This window comes from Eufriesea mexicana, unplaced genomic scaffold (genome assembly GCF_001483705.2).
Source record: "Eufriesea mexicana isolate 0111107269 unplaced genomic scaffold, ASM148370v2 scaffold1385, whole genome shotgun sequence".
NCBI lineage: Eukaryota > Metazoa > Arthropoda > Insecta > Hymenoptera > Apidae > Eufriesea > Eufriesea mexicana.
Genome location: NW_016909584.1, coordinates 796,518 through 818,445, shown reverse-complemented (window position 1 = coordinate 818,445; position 21,928 = coordinate 796,518). Strand labels below are relative to the sequence as shown.

Below are 21,928 nucleotides of genomic sequence, written 5' to 3'. Positions count from 1 at the left end.
CGCTCTTTCCTCTCGCAGCAGCGTCTACGCGTCTCTTCCCTGGTCGCTAATTTACGTTCGGTCGACGTGCATGGGACACCTGTCGCAGTTTGTCCGCCTCTATTGGCGTTATATGTTACTGCTTCGCTATTTTCGTGCCATGCTTAACACAGAGGGGTGACATCACGAGTTCAAGGGTGGCTGGGACACAGAGTGCGGGAACGAAGAGAAGTTCAAACTTTTCCCTCGAAATTTCCACCTCGAGGAGGTCGCGCGGACAACGAAGAGAGGAGATCGGTCATGAGACAGAGATAGACAGAGATAGAAAGAGACAGAAAGAAAGAGAGTGAGAGAGCTCGCGGAGAAAGACGTTGCGAGGCAGACAAATGGCCAGAAATGGACGAAAGAGAAGGGAACAAATGGGCTAGTAAGACGTGTAAGAGCAACGGCCGAGCGGCGGACAGAGAGCAAGGGTGAAGTAGTTACGGGGATCGAGAAGAAGCTTCCTCGAAGCTGGTGTTACGTCTGCGAAAGCTCACCGTAGGAGACGCGTGATTAGCGCGCCGTGTCTCTCCGTTTCCACATGGACCGACTACGCGCGGACCTGTTTCACTCGGACGGACGTTCCCGTTTCGACGCCGACGCTGTCGATATCGCTCGACTCCAAGACTCGACTTCGCGTAAAGAGATCGCGGCGGTGCGATTAACGAACAAACGAAAGAAACGCGAACGGAAAGAGCAGGAGGTAGCTACGAAACGAGGTAACAAATCGAAACGAGATGGGATCGTCGTCGATGACCACCGGAAAAGTCTCAAGGCTAGTTTCGAGGTCTCGCGAACCGGGGGGACGAGCGGAACGATAGGTGGCACGATTCCCAGCCCCGGTCTCGAAATTCCACCCACCCATTGGGCCCCTGGATACGCGTAGAGGCACACGGTCGAAAGCTCCATTTCGATCTTCTTCGTTCATCGTCGCTGGGCCGGGGATTTTCATTTCCACAGGCCGAATCCGACATGAAGGGCGCTTGACCCCGAAAACTTTGCCCGCAACTGCCTCCAATCAACCGGTTCGATTTAGATCAGCCGATACCGACCAATGCACGCGTTCATTTTCCAAACGTTTCCTATTAATTGCTCTATCCCGCGCCTGTGTATATCTATGCGTGCACGGTGAACCGCGATGCGGTTCGCTCGCATATCGTTCGCAATCGATACGCTCCCGTTACCCCTGCCTAATATTAACAATGACATTTTACCCCGTTCCGCGACCGCACGATTAATCTTAAATTACGATCGATCCGATGGGCCGCCGATTTAAACGCTTCCGTCGGAATTGAAACCCGACACTTACAGTTCTCTCGCGCGATCGCAACCCCTGGCGCGGGGGTGATTTTCCAGCGGGACCGTGGCCAACAGCTTCGACCCCGCGATACGAGCTGGTTAATAACGAATTTACTAGGCCGATCGTCTTCTTTCACCGATTCGTTCAAATTTTCATTTCCCTCCGTTCTCGTCCAACCCGATCGATCCGATTCGATGCACGGTTTAACGATTTGTACAGACAACGAGGAAGAACGAGACGGAGAGGGGGTGGGGGCAATTGAAATTGATTAATCGATTAGCGGAAGCAATTTTAAAGCGTTTCGCGGATCGCAAAGGCTTGGAAAGAAAATTCCGTACCAGCGTAGCTGTGTTTGCTATTGACAGTCGAAGGCACGCAAGCTGCTATCGAACGCAGACGGTAAGAAACACGGGATCGGGGTTCAACGTCGTAACTTTCTCCGTGCATCAGCTTCTCATTATCTTGTCCTACTTTGCCCGATTCAATTTTTTCCGCCCGCATTTTTGCGCCCGGAACCTACGCGTGTTTGCCTGGACGAACATCGCGGACGCGGGTACGGATCGCTGCGTTTGAAATTCGCTATGCAAATTGACTTGAGAAAAACCTCGTCTTCAAAACACCACTATTTTTCACGCCGGCGTGTTCCAGCTTAAAAACATATTTTCCGAGACATCTGCGCGAGCACCGACGAATAAACACGCTCGAAGCTTGAACTCACGCGATCCTGAAATTTTAACGAATCAACGAAACACTCTCGCAGACAAATTACAAATATCCCGAACTGTACCCTGCGTGATAACGAAGGGAGAAAAATTGTGCGTGAATTTGAGAAAGGGGAAATTTTCGCGACGCCGAATCGATCTCTGGAAAAAGGGGCGCTCGGTAAACACGGAACGGGGTAAGAATTTGGCGAAGCGAGTCGGCGCCTCCTTATCGTTAGCTTAAATCTTAACGTCGACGGGATAATATCGATACGATAATTTATAGCGATTTTGTACAACGTTCGCCACTCCTTTCGCGTCGAGCGAGTCCCGGGCTATCGGCGCAGCGGCGATCGAAACTTCGAGCCGGAAGTGCCGGATCGCCGGAGCCCGAGCAAACGTTGCTGAATAATATACAACGTCGTTCGCAGTAGACGTGGGGGTGCACGGCCATATCGTCCTTGACGGGACACAGGCCCGTGACGTCGGACCACTCGTGTCCCCGAGTGTCCTGTCATCGAAAGCGGAACTCCGTCGCGCGACCGGATATCCAAGCAGCCTCCGCGTCTCACGGACGCGCCAGCCTGATCGAAACGTTCGATCGACGAGCGCGGTTCTCGATCCTCGAAAAATCGGAGAGATCGATCGCGCCCGTCGCGCAGCGTGCACGCGATCAGGCACAGCCGATCTCGCGACGGTGATCTCGAAGGAACGCGAGGATCCGCTTTCGAATTGGCCGGCCTTGCGAAATTGTCTAACTCCGAGCCCGACTTAGACTCGAGTACTCGCGGAGCCATTGTTCTCGGGAATGAATTTCACCCGGAAGCCCATGGTCCCGGAACAAAGGCTCCGTCCTCTTCGAGACCTTTGTGCGCGCGAGGTCCGTACTCGCTCTCTCTCCTTCGGACCGAGCCTAATTTACCAACGGCGTTAGCTCGTCCTGCTTTGCTCCACGCCCACGCGTGTACCCGCTCGATTCTCGCGTTGGATCGACGACGCAGAGACGACGACGACGACGACGACGATGAGCAGGACAACGAGTAGCGACAGCGAGAGCACGGTTAGTAAAATGGTGTAGCAATGGGGCGGGGTGGTGGTTAGAGATATGTGCGCATAGCTCCAAGTCGAATTATTGTTAGATACACGTATAATTAGTTAGTTCACAGAGGCATGGCGTTGTAGAGGTCCTAAGAGCGGTGTAGGGGTAGGCGGGTTATGGTGGGGTGCAGGCTGCGCCTGTATCAGGTTCAAGTTCAGGTTCAAGGGCGCGATATGGGCCGCATTATGGTGGTTAAGGTGGTTAAGGCTAAGGTGGTTACCTGTCGGGTAGGGCAGTCCGAAACTAGGGTACCCAGAATAGCTGCGGCTTGCCGCGTATGCCGCGTACGCCGCCACTGGGAAACCTGTGAACAGAGCAAAAGAGTCCGTGAGCTTTTCTTCCCTGTGCGGTTAACTGAGCTCGGCAACTTTCGAGGGTGTAGCAGGGGTTAGACGGAGTGTTAGACGCTTCGTGTGAATCGCAGCGATACGCGTGACTGCGTGTCGTGTACCAGAGCTACGATCTTTCACTCGCCTATCTCGTATTAAGGAAGCTTAACCCTCCGCTACTGGACGAGGCGAGAGTCCGTTGAACTTGCATTCGCGCGATGCCATTCGCGACTGCTTCTACGTGACCATCGATACCGATTCATGCGACAGTGCCAGTAGTGGAGGGTTAAGCGCGTCAACTACACGATTAGCGTCCTCCGTGATGAATCTCTAACTTTGCTTACTCGTTATTCTCTTTTACTGCCATTGTAATATCGTTACCGATACGTTCATACTTCGACGTAGCTACTGTATATACAGTCGTGAATGTGAACGAGTGTTCAACTGAGAGTTTACGAGTAACCATACTACCAAGGCTTCTCTAACGCTCTGCACGATGTTGCAGCGAAAAGTTCTAAAAATGATATCGTGAGAGGAAGATCGAAAGTATCAAGATTCAATCGGTTACGTCTATCTACGAGTACGACCTCTATCAACTACGATCTACATGCTCCCTTCTGGAAATTATATTACATAAAACATTTCCCATGTACGTACCGTGTTACGCTACAGAGAACATTTTCAATTTGGAAAGGCTATGAAACGATCGGTCGAAACGATTTCCGCGAGCAACGGATCCTTACTTGGCCGCTTTTAATATTCCCGTTCGATTCGGGCGAAATTAATGCGTCGCGATATTCCTCGCGCGTTTCTCGGACGTAATATCGAATGACGCGTGACGGGCTACGCGTTAACCGAGTAATTACGCTAATGAATCGGCGTATTTTCACAAAGGCGGAAGTTTACATGGCGCGCGGAGCGAAACGACTGCGCGATTTGCCCGTGTATATACGGTAACCGTGAATCATGCATGAGCCAGGCGACTGCGAAACGGAAACGCGCAAGTAGCAAATAGAGAAATTCGACCCGGCATCGTGATTGATCGGACGCGTGAATATTACAACGCTGGTCTTACGTCAAACGTGATTGAACGTCGTTACGGTACGGTAGGCATGTCGCCGGGCATTTCGAGTCGTTTTGTTGTACATGTTCGTGCATATTTCATACTCACCATCAGGTAATGCTCCCAGGGACCACATAAAATCTATAAGGAAAAACAGATCACATTAATACCGCGTCGAGAATTGCTCAGAGCTGAGTAATAATTTTGTCTCTTCAAACTTTGTCATTCTTTTCCCTTCATTTACTCTTTTCAATTGCTTCGATTGGTTAGTGCAATGGTATCGTAAGTCTGAATATATAGAAATTTCTGCAACTAAGCACGAAGAAAAGTACTGGGCGGGTTCTGGTCTGTTCTAGAGATGGAGATCCTCGATCGGGTCTAAAAGGCTGAAACTCGCGACTAGAGCTATGGCGAACTTCGACTCGAGGTATATTATCTAGCCGACGACACTCGTTGTGCAATATTTTTCTTCGTGCAGGCAAAGGTATGCGTAGACAATTAAGATATGTACATGGAGACAAGTTAAGTATAAAGCGAAGCGTTGCAGAAATTCGTCGGAATAGACGGTTCGAGTGTAACGGATGACTAGGTTTCAAACAATGAGAGAAGGGTTAAAACGTAAAGACAACAGAACGGAATCAGAAAAAAATGAAATAAAATAAAATAGAATGAAATAAAAGAAAGATACAAAAATATGAAAAAAAGTAAGATAAAAATATATTCGAGGGAAAAAAGAAAAACAGAACAGACCGAAACGAGAAATCGGATTAAAAGCGTTCTAGGTTAAACAGAGAGAAGGAGAGAAGACAGAGAAGTAGATAGAAAAGGCAGAGATAGACAGAGATAGACAGAGAAACAGTGTGGAGTATATAGAAGTATATAGAAAGAGAGAAAGAAAGGCATCCATGAAATTTCATAATTTGATACTAATTGAAAAGACCACACAACTAAGTTTCTGACTATTTATAATATGTATATCGCATCGACTATATAGCGCATCGACTAAATTCTGTGACAAGGTACTAGTAACTACGCGCGGCCGAGGTGTTTCCAATCTACGACAAAATAAACCCTCCTATGATCTATGGTTATTGTAGCCTTCAAGGTATTGGTTAATCATTTACCGTTAAGTAATATTTGCTAGGCTGACTATGTAGCTTATTAGATATTGACTAAGGGCCGGTAATGTGTCGTGCGATCGCGAGGAAGACGTGAAATTTTTCTAAACCTTGGCAAATTGCCATGCAAACTACAATCGCGAAACATTTCATTTTTCGTTGCTCATTTCGACGAAACTGTTACATCGTTCGTTGCTTCGTTCGTTCGAAGCGCTTGACACATTATCGACGCCACTACCACACTTAGATCGACGATACAATATTGAAAAAAAACACCGACCACAATACTACACTACTGTTTCACTATTCTAGTGTCCATATTGACGCTGCTCTCACAATATACGCAGATGGAAAAGTATAAGAGCGTTTATTCTAGCCATTAAAAGATACACTGATACATATTAATAGTATTAGTGATTTCGTACCTAAAGTCTCTCTACCGGGCTGGTTTTGATTACGTCAAGCACGCAACACGATTCTATATCATTTCACTGTGACATCGTTCTTTTTTTTTTCTCTTTTCTTTTTCACGTTTTTTCTCATTTTTTTTTTCATTCATCTTTTTCCCTTTGCTTTTTCATATATATATATTTTTCCCCCATCTTTTCTTTTGTTTCCTTTTTCGTATCGCTCTCTTTTGAAAATCCGTCCGAACAACAATGAAAACTTCGCATATGCTTCGGAACATTATCTCGTGTTTATTTAAATAGCATTCGTTCGACTGTCGCATAGACAGCGATATCGATTCACGTGTAACACGTAAACGGATTCGAATATTAGACACATGTTATTGTATATATATAATATTCATGTATATATATATATTTATTTATTTATATAAATATTTGTAATATGCATACTGCAACGCGTATCGTATTATTGCATTTATACTTGACAATTGTAGTGATTTCGTGTGTATATAGATATATGTTTATATATTAATAATAATAGTAATGATAATAATATAATATACGTGTACTTTCTCAGATGCAACAAATCGATTTCACGTAGAGCAGACGTTTACGTACGACATTAACAGTAATAGTCTCTTACAGTTTCGAGGAGCGTATAAAGCTCATTCCGCTCGAGTTTACGATCGAGTTGCCGCTCGATTAACATTTACGTCACATCGATAGCTTTGGCAACATGGAATCCCATTGAGTTACTCTTTCCTTGGAATTTTACGATCGTTTCTTTTAATCCTTTCTCCATGCTGGATCTTTCCCAAGAGAGAGAGAGAGAGGGAGTGAGAGAAGTAAGAGAGAGAGAGAGAGAGAGAGCGAGGGAGAATGAGCGAGCGAGTGATTCAGTGAGAAAGAGAGAGAGAGACACAGAAAACACAAAGTGTTGCAAGAAAAATTCGTCGAGGAACGCAAACACATTCGTAATTTCGTTTCATTTTTTATTATATTTCTCTTTCTTTTTTTTCCTTTCTTCTCGGATATTCTCGGTTCTTTTCTTTTTCCATCTTTCTCTTGCGTTCTTTTCTTTCCTTTCGTCTCGTTTCGTTTTCTTTCCTTTCCATTCCATTCCTTTCGTTTCGTTTCGTTTCGTTTCGTTTCGTTTCTTTCTCTCGTTTCGTTCGTACTTGCGTAGTGCGCGCCCATTAAACGTATACGGGGAAGGAAGACGCATATGTAAGATATATGTATGTATATAAATATTCTAATTGGATTCTCTGTCTAGATAATATAAAGGCGCAACGCTACGTTCCCCGTGGTGTAACAAATCAAAATCCGGCCCAACAAAGCATTACAAAGGTGTGAACAGAAAGATAAACCGCATGTTAAGATCTGGTCTACTTACGAAACTGACACTGTTGAGCCTCTCGGGCAAAGTACGTACTTTCTAGGACACACGTCTCACGCATTATTATTAAGGTAAATGATGCTATATAGCTTAGAAGAGTTAAATACTATGTAACGAGTAATAGAGGTCTTGGAGGAACAGGGGTCACGGGGTGGGGGTTGGGTGGTTGTAAGGGGTATAGGTGTAGAACGGGTATACGCACGATATATATTTAGTATATATCCTATAGAGAGGTATAATATTACGTGTAACGTAATATAAACGTACTATGTAACGTAGCTTGTTAAGTAATAGGTACATTGTAATAGGTCTCTTTGAAGCCGCTGATAATATGCATTCCTCGTGGAAGAAGCCACGTGTCTCTTTCTTGTCACCTTTTCCTTTTACGTTCGTTTATCCTTTGAAATTTTTCGTCCTTTAACGAGAGATCCACGAATTCGTCTGGCCGATTTCGTATTCATCGATGACGATGACACGGGGGTTGAGAGGGGTAAGAGTGGGCGAAAGAGATGAACACGGAGTCTTCCACGGGGAAGTACCTAGAGTATATTTCTAAACTAACGGTATCATAGTGACTTCCCAAAAAGCTATAGTTAACTAGTAGTCTCAATGATAGGAACGTATACATAGTATAGTAATTCGTCAAAAATTATATTCGCTCTAGCTAATTCAAACCTAGTTTCACCTAAAAAAGTCTCATTAAGTAACTAAGGTCTGTAACAACACAAATGTTTACCTAATTACCTAGATATATATATATATATGTATAAATAGAGAGATATATATATATAGATATGCTCCGATATGTATAATCTGTAGGTCTATTACAAAAACTAGAAGGTTGTAATGCGGCTCTCACAAAATATATCGATATCAATATCAAATACTATATGGCGTTTTACCAAATACGTAGATACAAAACAATATATAATATATGTATATAATCTGCTGTTATCTAGGTATGGATTAATACTCTTGCAATTTTCAATTTCATTTTTTTTTTTATCGTTTAATTTCCCTTTTTCTTTGTAACTTTTTTTTTTTTTTTTTTTAATAAGGTACGTATCGTATATTCATATAATTATATACGTTATATGCATACGAGCGTTCTCTATGTATATGTATATAGATTCGCGTGCGGATTTATGTACATATAGATAGCACTGACCTCGCGTCCTTTTTTTTTCACTTTATTTTTTTTTTTCACTTTTCTTTCTTTTCTTTTTTTTCCTCTATCGTACACGTGTACACCGTATTGGAGTACGTACTTCCTCATTTTTCTCGACATTATGAAATTTCATGAAATTCATTGCGAAAAATACTCTGAAAGGCGCGACGAATGAGAAATGCTTATCGCCGACCATTTGCCGCGCGCTCTCGACGCGCTATCCGCCTTCACCATTCACGATTCACGGCTTTATTTATACCACTCGACATATCATCCCGCGCAAATCAGAAATTCACCTCCTTCTGGGAATAATACACGGCGTGCCGCTACCTGGGAATGTATTCTTTCCTTTTTCATCCTTCCATAATTTTTCCTCACCTACTCGGTTCTTATACGCCTCTTTCCCATCCCTTTACCTCCGTTCCGACGAAACCCTAGCGATCTACGATCTCGACGACGGGCGTCCTCGCTCTCGAAATCGGGCGGCAGACCCTCACCTTCGCGGAGAGCGAAACAGGACCTCGACGATCCCTAAAGGTCGACTTGCAAAGATTTCGTTTCCCGTTTCGCGCCATCGTCTGATCCCTTCGCGATCGTCCATCGAACCGAATCGTCGAATCGTCGTTCCAACCACGCGAACACAGCGAGCGCTACCTTAAAGCTTCGATCGAGTTGCTACGAAATTATCTAACATCTACGAATCAATTGACGTGTCGTCGCGAACGCGAGCCGTTCGAGGCAGGAATTTGTATCTCTCTTGTTCGTCGAAATGTACCTAAATATTTGTGTGGTATCGTGACCTGATTGCCATTGACTTGCGACCTACCGCCACCCTCTCCCCCCGATCTACCGATAGTCTAAACGAAGTACGTCCGAGAAACGTGGTTCGTTGGTCGTTTGAAATTGATTGTCCTCTCTACGGTTCCTTACTTTGCTCTCGAATTTCGTTAACGACTAAATTCCTGCGGAACACGTTCGACATGAGCTACGTTCAGAGAAACGAATCGTACGAATTTACGAAGAGGAGGAGTGGCTTGCGCAAGAGGTACGTTCGATGTGTCAACTACTATACCGAGCGCTGCTCACTCGAAACTAGTTTGTCTAAAATTTGAACACTTCCTTTTATTGTCCTACTAACTCGTCTTTGCTAGCCAACTACGAAATCACTACCAGTCTTTTGCGATGCAAGTTTGTCCCGTTGGCATAATACCATCTACTCTTTGGCTACGAGGAGAACGACGCCACATGGGCGGCTAATCGAACTCTATCGAACAGACCTATGATCCACTACGACTTTATACCATTTTTCCATTATTTTTTAAATCTTCTTCTCTCACTACGATCACAGTTTTACCGAACTGAGCTTCTCGAGCAGTCTCGCGAGAATTCGCCTATTCCCACACTCGAATCACGGGAATAAAAAGGAATGCTTTCGTCTAGGCTACGTTATTGCACTTCTCGATATGTCTTCGATTCGCTGCTACGCCAAGTCAGGAAATCAACCGCGAGCTAATTTACGCTAATACTTTCCCGAAAACGAAGGCGACAAGTCCCAATCGAGGAATGTTCCAAGTACCGCAAACGGCGCGTGGTATCCCGTCAAAGGAAAACATCTCTCCTACGCAGACGTACGCGAAAATCATTTCCCGGGAATACGAACGGTAACGAAACCCAACGAAAACAAACGCAAGAATCGCGAAACAGGGACACCAACGCGTCGTTCGAACGAAAACGAACCCGAACACGACACGCCTACGCGTCCAAATTACTACGACCCTGACTTCTAGACTTCGCCCGATCCCGCGCGATACCAAAAATATACCAACTACCCTACTCTCCCAACTACCGTACCCTCGAACTCAGACTGAACCCCGAAAATCGAAGAAACGAACGAAAGCCATCGAAAAGACCGAGTAACGAAGAAACAAAAAAAGAATTGGAAAATATGGAAAACGAGTAAAGCCAAGACACGGCCCCTCGGTTAGCAGCGGGCATCCTACTGCGGCCTGGAGAGGGGCGTGAGTATCGTCGGTCATAGTCCGATCGTGGGTATCGGATGGTAGACGGCGCCCATGTCGAGGCCCTGCACGCCCAACAGGTCGCTCATGGAATAAGTGAGAGTGGCGGCCCGAGAGGCGTTAGCGTTCTGGTAGGTAGCGGCCGCGTTTGGTGCGGCGGTAGCGACTATCGGAGCGAGCAAGTGGTGGTGGGGGGTGCCGGCGGAGGCTGCTGCAGCTGCATGTGCAGCGGCGGCAGCGGCCGTCGGCAGGGGATACGGCGCGTAACGATAGGTGGTGGGGGTGGGTGTCGCGACCATCACCAACTCACCGTATGCGCCTCTGTTGGCCACTCGCGACTTCGCCAGGTTCGCCGGGAGCATCACTTCCTTCGGCTGTGCTTTCTTGCATTCGACCTTGAAATTCAACACAGACCGATCAGTGGAGTCCTGTGCAGCGCCACGCACACGCTGGCTTCCGGTATTTCGGGGGTGGTATCGTGGAGGCGTGTACTCGGGGACTTGGGACCGTGTCAACTGTTGTTTCGTGTTGCTCGAATGGCTCCTGACACGTTCGCTGCCACCGAGACTAGCGGAGGTTTACTCGTCGTAGGCGAAGACGCTATTCCGTCGTTCGTCCTTGCGAGTCTTTGCCCCGAGAGGGAGAAAAACGGAAAGACGTCTATTGCGTCGGTAGCAGCGAATGTGTCAAAGGTACCTCTCCGGTGGTATTCGAGAATCGTGTCAGTCGTTACTGTTACTGCGAATACGAGTCTCTGTTTTCGGTAAAGAAAAGTGTGTTGGGGATGTAGACGTCGGGGTGGTTGCGGGTGTAGGAAGGGAAGAGATCGATTTTAAGGGGGTGAATCGAAGTCAGTCGGCGTGTAAGGTCTATATCTAAATGAAGTATTTGGAATAGAACGGTATCCGATAGTCGGTCTCGAATTTATTCTAAAGAGAGACTACTTGACAAGACAGGGTGCAAAATCTAAAATGCGCTAAATATGGAAAGTTGAACGGTAACGATCTCGTTCTTCTCGTAAGGAGAAGTAGTTGCAGCGAATATCCTGTTAATGCGAATACCCGCGACTCAAGTTCGGATCTTCCATTCAAGCAACAAACGAAGTTACGACGATTCGTTCGGTCGCGTTACACCCTCGTTACGTATACGTGTACTCGTGCCCGTGCTTTGATGCGCGCAATCAAGGGTAATCCGACGACATCTAATCAACGTGATCTATCACTCTAATATTATCATTCCAAATAGAGACGACTGTTTTATACCGGCTAATGCCAGACGTTGGTGCTGCTGGGTTATTGACGGAATTGGGATCGTCTGGGCCGCATGGATATATGGGTAACGAGAAGTGGCATCCCGCTAAATCCTTGATCGACGTCAGCGGAATTTCGTTGGTAGTAGACGACAAACAGAACTGTCTATTACCGTAGGACCCGTGTGATCTCTACTATGACGGGCTTTCGAGAAACCGCTTTTCGTCTTCCAGCGTATGATCCACACGCTCGTTCGTGGTCGCGAACGCGCGTGTGTCACTGTACGTGTGTGTGTGTCTGTGTGTGTATGTGTGTACGAGTCGCGTGCGTGCGTGTCAAATGCAAATAACCACGGCAGCCCTTCTCAATTATACGGAAAATTAATTCCGCTCGACGCCGTATCCGCAGACGAAGAGCGGAAGGCAAATACCGTTTGATACCACCTCTGCGGCCACGTGGCGGGGCGAGGAAGAGGAAGAGAGAGAGAGAGAGAGAGAGAGAAAGAGAGGGTGCTCTCTTCGTTCGACAAACAGGCATTGTTGGCCGACCGGGGACTCACCATTTTGTTGTTGATTTCGTGGAAATGAATCTCGCAGACTTTGTCGACCACGTCCTCGCTTTGAAACGTGACGAAGCCAAAGCCTGGAACAGAAAGAACAGGTGTCGGTTAATAATCGACGATGAAAGGTGCTCAGCTCGTTGCCAAGCCAATCACGATCGCAGTTAATTACAAAAATTTTAATAAATTGCCCCTTCTCGTTAAAATTCGCTGAATTTCGCTGAAATTCCCTTTGCCCTCGTGCTATTCGCGTTCGATATCCACGTTCCTCTCGCGAAGTAACGTCTAGCAAAATTTGTACCACCCTTTTCGGCACGGAGCAGTGCTTCTCGCGAATTATCAGATAGGGCGCGAATCTCGAACGCTTTAAATACGCGGCACGATTCCGGCGAACGCCCTTTCTTCGTCGTAATTCGTCTCGCTTAAAAACCACCCCGAGTTAACGTTAACTCCCACGCGTTCCCGCCGCGAAGATAACCATCCCGTCGGATCTTCCATTAATTCACCGAAGTCGGGCGAGTTTTGTTTCCTTTGCAACCCCTTCGCGTCCCGGCACCCGTTCCACTCGAACGCGGTCCAAGCATTTCTGCTCGAAATTTATTTCGCCCGAGTACGAACGGGGGTTGGAGAGTGGGTCGCGGACCACGGTGTGGGCGCTGACGAAACGTAGGGTGCGGGAACGAAGAAGAAGAAGAAGAAGAAGAAGAAGAAGAAGAAGAAGAAGAAGGAGAAGGCAGAGAGACAGAGAACGATGAGCCGGCGAAGAGTCATAACTTAATCAAGCATCAAGGGTTATTAAAAACTTTGCATTGGTCTCCAGGTGATTTTAATCTCGCCCCTTCGCGTCTCGCTGACTTTCTCCGCTCTCTCTCTCTCTCCCTGCAGCCCTCATCCTTACGCGGCAAGCGTAGTAATTCAGGCTCGAGTTATCCGGCGAGCGCGAGTTATACGAATCCAGTGCGCGATGTCGCTTAAGATAACCAGGAGTTAGTGCTTCCGCGCTGAAGCAGTCTGGGAGAAGAGGCGAAACTACGCCGGGTGACTCGTAATTAAACACAGCCGATGGATACCGGAGCCGAATGCGAGCCGACAGCTCGCGATTCTTCGAGCGTTCTCTTCTCTCTCTTAAATTTTACACCGGAAATGGAACGGGCGCGCTGAATTAAATTACGTTAGAGTGCGCGCCGTGGACGTCGCAGACATCGACGCCCAGCGCCACCCTCGTCCGCCCTCGTCCCGGCTTGTTCGAGTAATTAACATCGATCGATCTTCATTCGCGTCCTTATTTATTTACCCGGATTAATACGCGAGCCGAGATCGGGCCACCGCCAACGGCAAGATCAAAGTTCGCCCGGTAACGAGAGTAATACACGGGATTACTTTTATTCCGGTACCGGTCGGGACACTAATGCACGGGAAACTTCGACCGGAAATTATTTGATTTTCCATGGAGAGTGGTTTCGCGTGGAATAAAGGGAATATAAAGCAGCGAAATCGACGAACGCGTTATTCGCAAGGAGCACGAGAGCTTATATGGCGGGTAAGATGATTCGGTAACGCGTAACGTTTCGCGGAGGAACGATAAAATCCCTCGAAATTCTTTTAACACAGGGGCTACGCCTCTCTCTCTCTCTCTCTCTCTCTCTCTCTCTCTCTGTGTGTGTAATCTTTTAATAAAACGCTTTTAACGATTTATCCGCGCAACTTGCTCCTTTAGTACCAGCAACTGGAGGTAGTCCTAAAATCCGCCTCTTTATAATTCATTGATTTTACGGTCACCCACTTTAATCGCCTTTCTAAACTTAACAGACTATATTCGGGCTAAGGTACACGTTACGTTTAATATCGTATATCGTGCAAGATTAACTGACCTACAAGCAATAGGGTAACGATACCGATAAAATGCCCAAGTGCTATATGATAAATTTAATATCCCGTACTCGGCCCGACGCGCGTATCACGGGCGAATTAACGGACTTCCGGATGGAAGCGACATCGAACGGAATTTTCCAACTCCACCGCGTCTTCCTCCTCGATCGGACTCTCCGCCCTCCGTTCACTTTCTTTCCCCCCGGAATTTTCGCCGACCCCCGTCCCTCCCACTGGCATCGCTTTCGTCTGCAACTTACACTACCGGTCCCTCGACCTTTAAGCTCCTCCGCCGGCATGAAAAGCACGAGTGATTAAGTTATAAACTTGGCAAGACGTCCGTTTGAGCGAGGAAGGGGCTTACTTCATTTATGTAATTTATAGTACTCTGCCAGTCAGCTAACTCCACGGAGTCTGAGCACTCTCTCTCCGGCACAAAGGCCGTGTGCCCTGACACCGGTAACATTTAACTGCTTCCTGTTGGAGTCTACCGAGCGTGCACACAGCGTCCGGACACAAGGACCAGGCCAGAGGTATTCACAGGCCCCCGATATTATTCGTCTTTTAAAGCGTGCTCTAATATCCTGCAGGATATTACAAAGTCGTCTTCCTTTAAGAGGTATTAAAAAGTTATGACAGACTGTTCACGCTGAGCCCACGTCCTTCGCTCGCTTTTCGCCGGGAATAAAGTCCACGGTATGCAGCCGGCGATACGACGTACGCGAAATATCGCGTGAATTTATAATAGCACCGACGTCGTGTAAAATACCGCTTCGGCCGTGCGTGTACGAAATTACGTCGTTTCGTACATTCCAGCCCCGCGTTGAACGGCTCCACGGTGTTCGTTAACGAGCCGAGACGCGCGTACATCCTGTGTCACCTGTGAGACCATGCTGCTACGGATTCACGGATTCACTCCGAAGGTTCGAAAGGATCGAACGTGGACCATCGTATGGCCCCACAGTGGAGGGTTTAATCGAAGAATTGTCGGAGACGAATGCACTTGGCGCCTCGTGAATCGCGATGCTTTACGAGGTCGAAAATATTTTACTTTACGCGCCGAGGAATATCGTCGTTGGAGGATACCGACACGACCGAACGTTTACTTTTACCGCCGATAAAACGGAGGTTACGCGTTTTTAGAAGGCTCGACCGTTGGACGGGGACAGCACGGGGACAGAGGGTAGAGGGTGGAAGGTCAGCGCGGTCAGCGGTCTGCGAGCGGTGCAATAAATTTCGAGAGAAAAACCTGGCCCCCGAGTTCGAATTTTCATAAGGGATTTATTTCCATGGTCCAATCGTGGGGTCTCGAGAAGCTCCATTCTCGCGTGGAGGAGGTAGCCGGCCGCCAACCACCCCCATGGGGGTTGGGGCGACGGCCGAGAGGAAAAAGTGCGTGCTCAGCTGTCCAACCCCTCGTTGGACGCCAGATGCGCTCATTTCAATAAAAAACACACCCCGAAATATCCTTTACTCCTCCCCGTAGTGCTTCCCGCGCCCTCTTATCCTCTTACCTCCCGAGAGTTCCTTAAATGATCCATAAACGGTCCCGCCGGTGTGAAATTACCGTAGAGTCATGCCGGTTATCTGACTATTTTCCGCTACCTTTCCGACCCGTAGAATTATGGCCGACTTTATCAGTCGGAGGCAGCGAGTCGAATGAAAATATGTTTTCGGCAACGGTGCTTTTTCGCAGATTTAGTTTTCCAAAGGGATGCTAACTCTTCTCTCCTATATATCGAGCTTGCCCGGTGGATGACGAATTTCTCTGGACTATGAATTTATGGGGAATAATATTCCAGTTTACCGGTGTAAACGGCCCCGATATTTTTTCGCTCATTCTCCCCCCGATACAACGAGTAACAGAGTATGAAAGATATTCGCAGGGGGACACGAACGAGGAAATTATTTTGCAAAAGTTTCCGTAGAATATAGTGGCTGGAACACGAGGAAACGATACATCGTGAAAACGACGTATCCAATCTCGGCGACGAAGTTGGACAAGTATTAGCGGCTTTCATTCTAGGGTTAAATTCTCTTGACGAGAGGAAAAATGGAGCTTGATGGCTCCAAGTGGCAGGCGTTGACGGAAGAGAGCAATTCTTCCCTGTTCCGCGACCATCGTCGTCCTAGGTCCGTCTTCGTCTTTCCACCCGTCTTCAGCGTCCTCCGTCTCTCTCGTTCCCTTGTCTTCTCCCCTTTTCTACCCTCGTCCTCTCCGCCCCTCGACTCTCGAGCATAATGCGACCCCGCCATTGTACCAGTGGCCATGTTAACGTTTAAAAGCCACGCTGCTGTTAAGCGCGTTTCAGAATTTTACCGTCTATTGAGAATGGTAAAAGGTTTCTTTCAAAAGGCTCGGCTGGCAGAACGATTTGAAACTTGTAAATGGATACGGCTCAAACCTTCGCTACTTCCACCCGTTCCATTTCTATCCTTCTCCCTCTCCCCGTCTTCCTTTAACGTCCTACCTGTTAGGTGGCCGACTTCTCCCCGCGTTTGTTTGCTTCTGTTAACGCGATCGTCGCGGAATATCGCGAAATATCTCGGAATAACATAAAACAACACAAAATAACGCGGAATAACGCGGCATCCGTGAATTTCACCAGTCACCAAGCTCCCCGACACACAGGCAACGATGGACTTTGACGTCGAACGTTCGCAGTGCCGAGTGCCTGTGCGGTCGTTAAATTCCTAATTGCAGCGAATTTATAACCGTCCAATTAGACTCGGCTACGCGGCAGAAGGCCGTAATCCGTTTCGCGATCATCTTTCAGAAGAACTCTCGCGGGAAGTCGGGCCGAACGGTATTTGTAACGATACGGTGCTTCTTTATGGAGCAAGTTTCCGCGACTCGCTGCCTCCTTTTTTCCTTCCTATTTCATCCATCCCGATGTACTTATTCCGCGGGTGCAGCGAGGACGAATTTTAATTCGGTTCACGATGTATTTGTAACGATACGGTGCTTCTTTATGGAGCAAGTTTCCGCGACTCGCTGCCTCCTTTTTTTCCTTCCTATTTCATCCATCCCGATATACTTATTTCGCGGGTGCAGCGAGGACGAATTTTAATTCGGTTCACGGCTGAACGGAGGAATTATTTAGGTTTATTTTAGCTTCATTTAGCCGGCGAATCTAATTAGCAAAGCCGCGACTGGGCGCTGAGGCACGAGGTAAGGCGAAATCGGTGAATTACACGCGAACGCGGGAAACCTGGTTTCGTGCCAGGAAATTAAATAGTCCCGGAATGTTCGACAATGTCGATTATTAATAACGATATCTCGCTGCGCGAGTGTGCCTCGGAATAAAAATCTGGCGCGATAACGACGGACTCGCGGGCGAAAAAGTATACCAGGACCGTAACTCGTAATAATTACACCGTGAACGGGGGGATCGTTTAATGACGCACGTAAGCCGAGGAATATTTACTTTGATATACATTTTTCGAAATCGTTAATCTCCGTCGAACGAGCGGCGCAGTTGTTAAGGATTTAACGGCCGCGACGTAATCTACGTTTTATGCATCCGGGGAAAAATCTAAAGCATAAAGGAACGGTCGTAAAGATCCTCATCTGTTATCAAATTTCCGTTTCTCCGAATCTGTCTCTCGCGTATTTCCACGGGTCGATCGCTTGTCTGCGCGTGTGAAGAGAAGCGAAGAAAGGGGCAGGGAGAAATGAGAAAAGGTTGGTTCGAATTGAATCAAAAAAGAAACGAGACGAGGAAGGTACGACGTATAGCGATACGGAAGGGATTCGTAAATTTTCATGGAACGAAGAATTATTTGCGTTTTCGAGGGCTTGGTGGGAATTTCGCATTGCCAAACGACGAGCAGGGTATTTCAGGCGTCACGTAGCGCATACACGGAACAGATGCTGGCAGACACCGTTCATGGCACATAGATTGTCTCTACACGTAATGTCGTTATTATTATAGATTGATGATCGTCCTAGATTATTGATTAAGCAGTTTAGTGCGTGCTACCCAATTACCGATCGGAGTGCATACCAATAAATCAAGACCACGATCTACGGGTGCGCAGCCAATTTGTACGCCATCCCCTCCCGACCTACCCCATCTTCCTCTAAACCTAATCGCCTCGCGGTAAAGCGAAGATGACCAAAGTTTCTGCAACAGTACTCACGGAGCTAGGCACCGATAACATCGCTCCCGATCGTGTTTTCTTCAAGTCAGACGCAATAACGAACAGTGTAAACTGCGATCCTGTACGGGGAACCGATCGTTATCGATGGAAAGTTCGCTCGTAGATATACGGTTGTTAATTGCCTCTTCCAGAGTCCACTGCTCGGAACTGGTTCGCCGTTGCAAGATTACGGATCTAAAAGAAACGCGAGCCCTGGAGAAATCGGCAGAGCTGTTGCAATTTTCAGCCTCGGGAGCAACACAATGCTCCCGATTCCCGTGTTCGCGCGTTACGTCGATAGAACCAGTGGCTTCCGCGTGATCTAACCCAGCTACCAGAAATTCTCGTCTAGATTGACTCACCGTTCAACCACCATCGGATCTGCACAGCTTCCAAACAAGGATTATCTTCGGCTTCCTTATTAACCCTTTATACGCTCGATTGATACCGATAGCGGTTTCTAATTTCGTTTCTCTTCGACATGGAACCATTAGTGCGAGAAAATTTCAGAATAATTAAAGTCGATACTATGGTTCACACGTCAGCTAGTCGATGGAATTCTTCGAGTTGAAGAAGCTACCGAACAGACATCGGAAAAAACCAAGAATCACTTTATGGACTTCGATTTTGAGGATTACGTGCCACTATCGGCCGCCATTTTAACGTATTCCAGGGCACAGCTGGATCAACGATTTCGAGGCAGTCAGACGAGAAAAATGGACAAAGCAGTGCAAATGGAGGAGAAGGTTTCTTATTTCATTTCTCTTCGACATGGAACTCTCAATGTGAGAAAATTTTGGAAAGGCAAGGGTTAAAATTGGTACGGTTCACACGTCGGGAAATTAAGAAGAAGTCGAAGAAGCTGTCAAACAATTATCGGAAAAAACCAAGAATCACTCTATGGACTTTGATTTTGACCATTACATGCCACTATCGGCCGCCATTTTAACGTATTCCAGGGCACAGCTGGATCAACGATTTCGAGGCAGTCAGACAAGAAAAATGGACAAAGCAGTGCAAATGGAGGAGAAGGTTTCTTATTTCATTTCTCTTCGACATTGGTTTCTAATTTCGTTTCTCTTCGACATGGAACCATTAGTGCGAGAAAATTTCAGAATAATTAAAGTCGATACTATGGTTCACACGTCAGCTAGTCGATGGAATTCTTCGAGTTGAAGAAGCTACCGAACAGACATCGGAAAAAACCAAGAATCACTCTATGGACTTCGATTTTGAGGATTACGTGCCACTATCGGCCGCCATTTTAACGTATTCCAGGGCACAGCTGGATCAACGATTTCGAGGCAGTCAGACGAGAAAAATGGACAAAGCAGTGCAAATGGAGGAGAAGGTTTCTTATTTCATTTCTCTTCGACATGGAACTCTCAATGTGAGATAATTTTGGGAAGGCAAGGGTTAAAATTGGTACGGTTCACACGTCGGGAAATTAAGAAGAAGTCGAAGAAGCTGTCAAACAATTATCGGAAAAATCAGGGATCATTCTATGGACTTCGATTTCGACCATTACGTGCCACTATCGGCCGCCATTTTAACGTATTCCAGGGCACAGCTGGATCAACGATTTCGAGGCAGTCAGACGAGAAAAATGGACAAAGCAGTGCAAATGGAGGAGAAGGTTTCTTATTTCATTTCTCTTCGACATGGAACTTTCAATGCGAGAAAATTTCGAGAAAGCAAGGGTTAAAATTGGTACTGTTCACACGTCCGGAAATTAAGAAGAAGTGGAAGAAGCTGTGAAACAAATATCGAAGAAATCAGGGATCACTATATGGACTTCGATTTCGACCATTACGTGCCATTTTCGGCCGCCATTTTAACGCGTTCGTGGGCGCAGCTAGATCAACGATTTCGAGGCAGACGAGAAAGACGGACAAAGCAGTGGAAATGGGGGAGAAAGAGAGAGCGACGAAGAGGAAACGAGGGGACCGGTCTTCGATTAGTCGCCAGGTCGGGATTTCGCAATGTTAGGATTTCGAGGCGCTCGTTAGCGCGCCAATCGCGGATTCGCGATCGCGAATTTCCGGCGCACTTGCTCGGTCTGACGCGTAGCGCGGCGGGATTCGCGCCGGATTACCGGAGCGGACGTGCCCTCCCCCCTTCCTGACCAAACTTTCCGCGCGATAATGCGGGAAAAGCTGACGTTAATTTTACATCGGACACGCCAGCACGCGTAATTGTTATCGCCCGGCCGACCGGTCCATTTTCAATTGCATTATCGGACGCTCGGCTATTTTTGAGAAAACAGACGCGCGCGTATTTCAGCGATACCGAGGTCTCGCGCGCAGAAATGAAACGGGATGATTTATGTGCCCGCGATTTCGCGCGTTCGCGGTTCTTCGATCGACGTTCGCGAGAGAATTGGCGAATTCTCCGGTGAAAATTTCGATAACTATCGTTACTGCAAATCGTCGAACACGCTGCTAATTGTGCAAGCGATCGAACTGTACGTTCGTTGAAAATCCTTGATTAATTCTGGAAATACTCCGGACGTAAAATCGCGAGGAAGGAGACGAATGAGAAAATTTTTTAAATAGGTCGTGTTAAATAGTATGGAAATATTTTCTTTTCTGCGGCGATAATTATCAATTTCTTTTCCACGGAACGTGATTAATTTTCTGCCAGGAGATTTTACGTATCTTGACAGTACTCGGTAGAAAATGTTGAGGATGATGCTTCACCTGTCTTGACTGGTATTACCGTCTGCGAATTGAAAACGAGTTGTAATTAACTCCGAGTACTAGTTTAATTAGGCCATATCTTCATCCCTGTTCCACGACTCCACTCGATTCAAGTTTGTTGTTATTGAATTTGTAAATTAGCAAACGTCGGAGTAGCAAGTATCGTTTTATAATTTTCCGCGATATATTTCGGGCATGGAACGTGCATACCGGAATTAAGAACAATACTCACGACACTCGAAACTTGGAAATATTATTAGCATTTCAGCCCCGAATTAACCGACAAGTCGGCTTTCTTAACACGGCAGTTTGAAACGAAAAAGCAAAACAATCGGAAACCCAGACAGGTGAAATTAAAGAGGAATCGCGAGGAAATTTTCAATATTGCAATGACAAATGCAAAATATATCGCGTTACAAACAAAGAGATCATGACTAATAATTTCATACATATGGCAGTGCTCCAAAACTCGTTGATTTACGTATATACAGTGGAAACGGTCGCTTCGAACCCCATAAGACAAAAGACCCCGGCACAATGCGATAAAATTGTACGCTATTCGCTCGAAAATTCCGTATCTACTGAAAAGAACTATATTTCAATTGAATTTCGTTTAACAAAAATTTCATTCTATTTTAATAAACGCGCATTTAACGTCGCGCACGAATAAAGTACCTGCATATCGCGCGTAACTAATTTATTTTAATAGAACCACGGAAATTCGTAGCTCGTCGAGCCTCTTGGAGACCGATTCCAGCACTGCCAAAAACTCTTTGAAATCG

The 21,928-nt window shown here is 46.7% G+C and overlaps 1 protein-coding gene across 9 annotated transcripts in view; it reads right to left on the bottom strand.

The window, feature by feature from the left end:
- Positions 1 to 21,928, bottom strand: part of Rbp6 (RNA-binding protein 6) — an 805,438-nt gene that overhangs the window by 39,160 nt on the left and 744,350 nt on the right. For 7 of the 9 annotated variants that reach the window (XM_017901077.1, XM_017901084.1, XM_017901075.1 and 4 more), the window contains 4 exons: positions 12,436 to 12,518; positions 10,937 to 11,021; positions 4,622 to 4,654; positions 3,342 to 3,425 (listed from right to left, as the gene is read on the bottom strand). In XM_017901077.1, the coding sequence (XP_017756566.1) occupies positions 3,342 to 3,425; positions 4,622 to 4,654; positions 10,937 to 11,021; positions 12,436 to 12,518 (285 nt within the window). The remainder of the gene's footprint in view (positions 1 to 3,341; positions 3,426 to 4,621; positions 4,655 to 10,936; positions 11,022 to 12,435; positions 12,519 to 21,928) is intronic. The other 2 variants (XM_017901076.1, XM_017901081.1) reach the window with 2 other exon arrangements.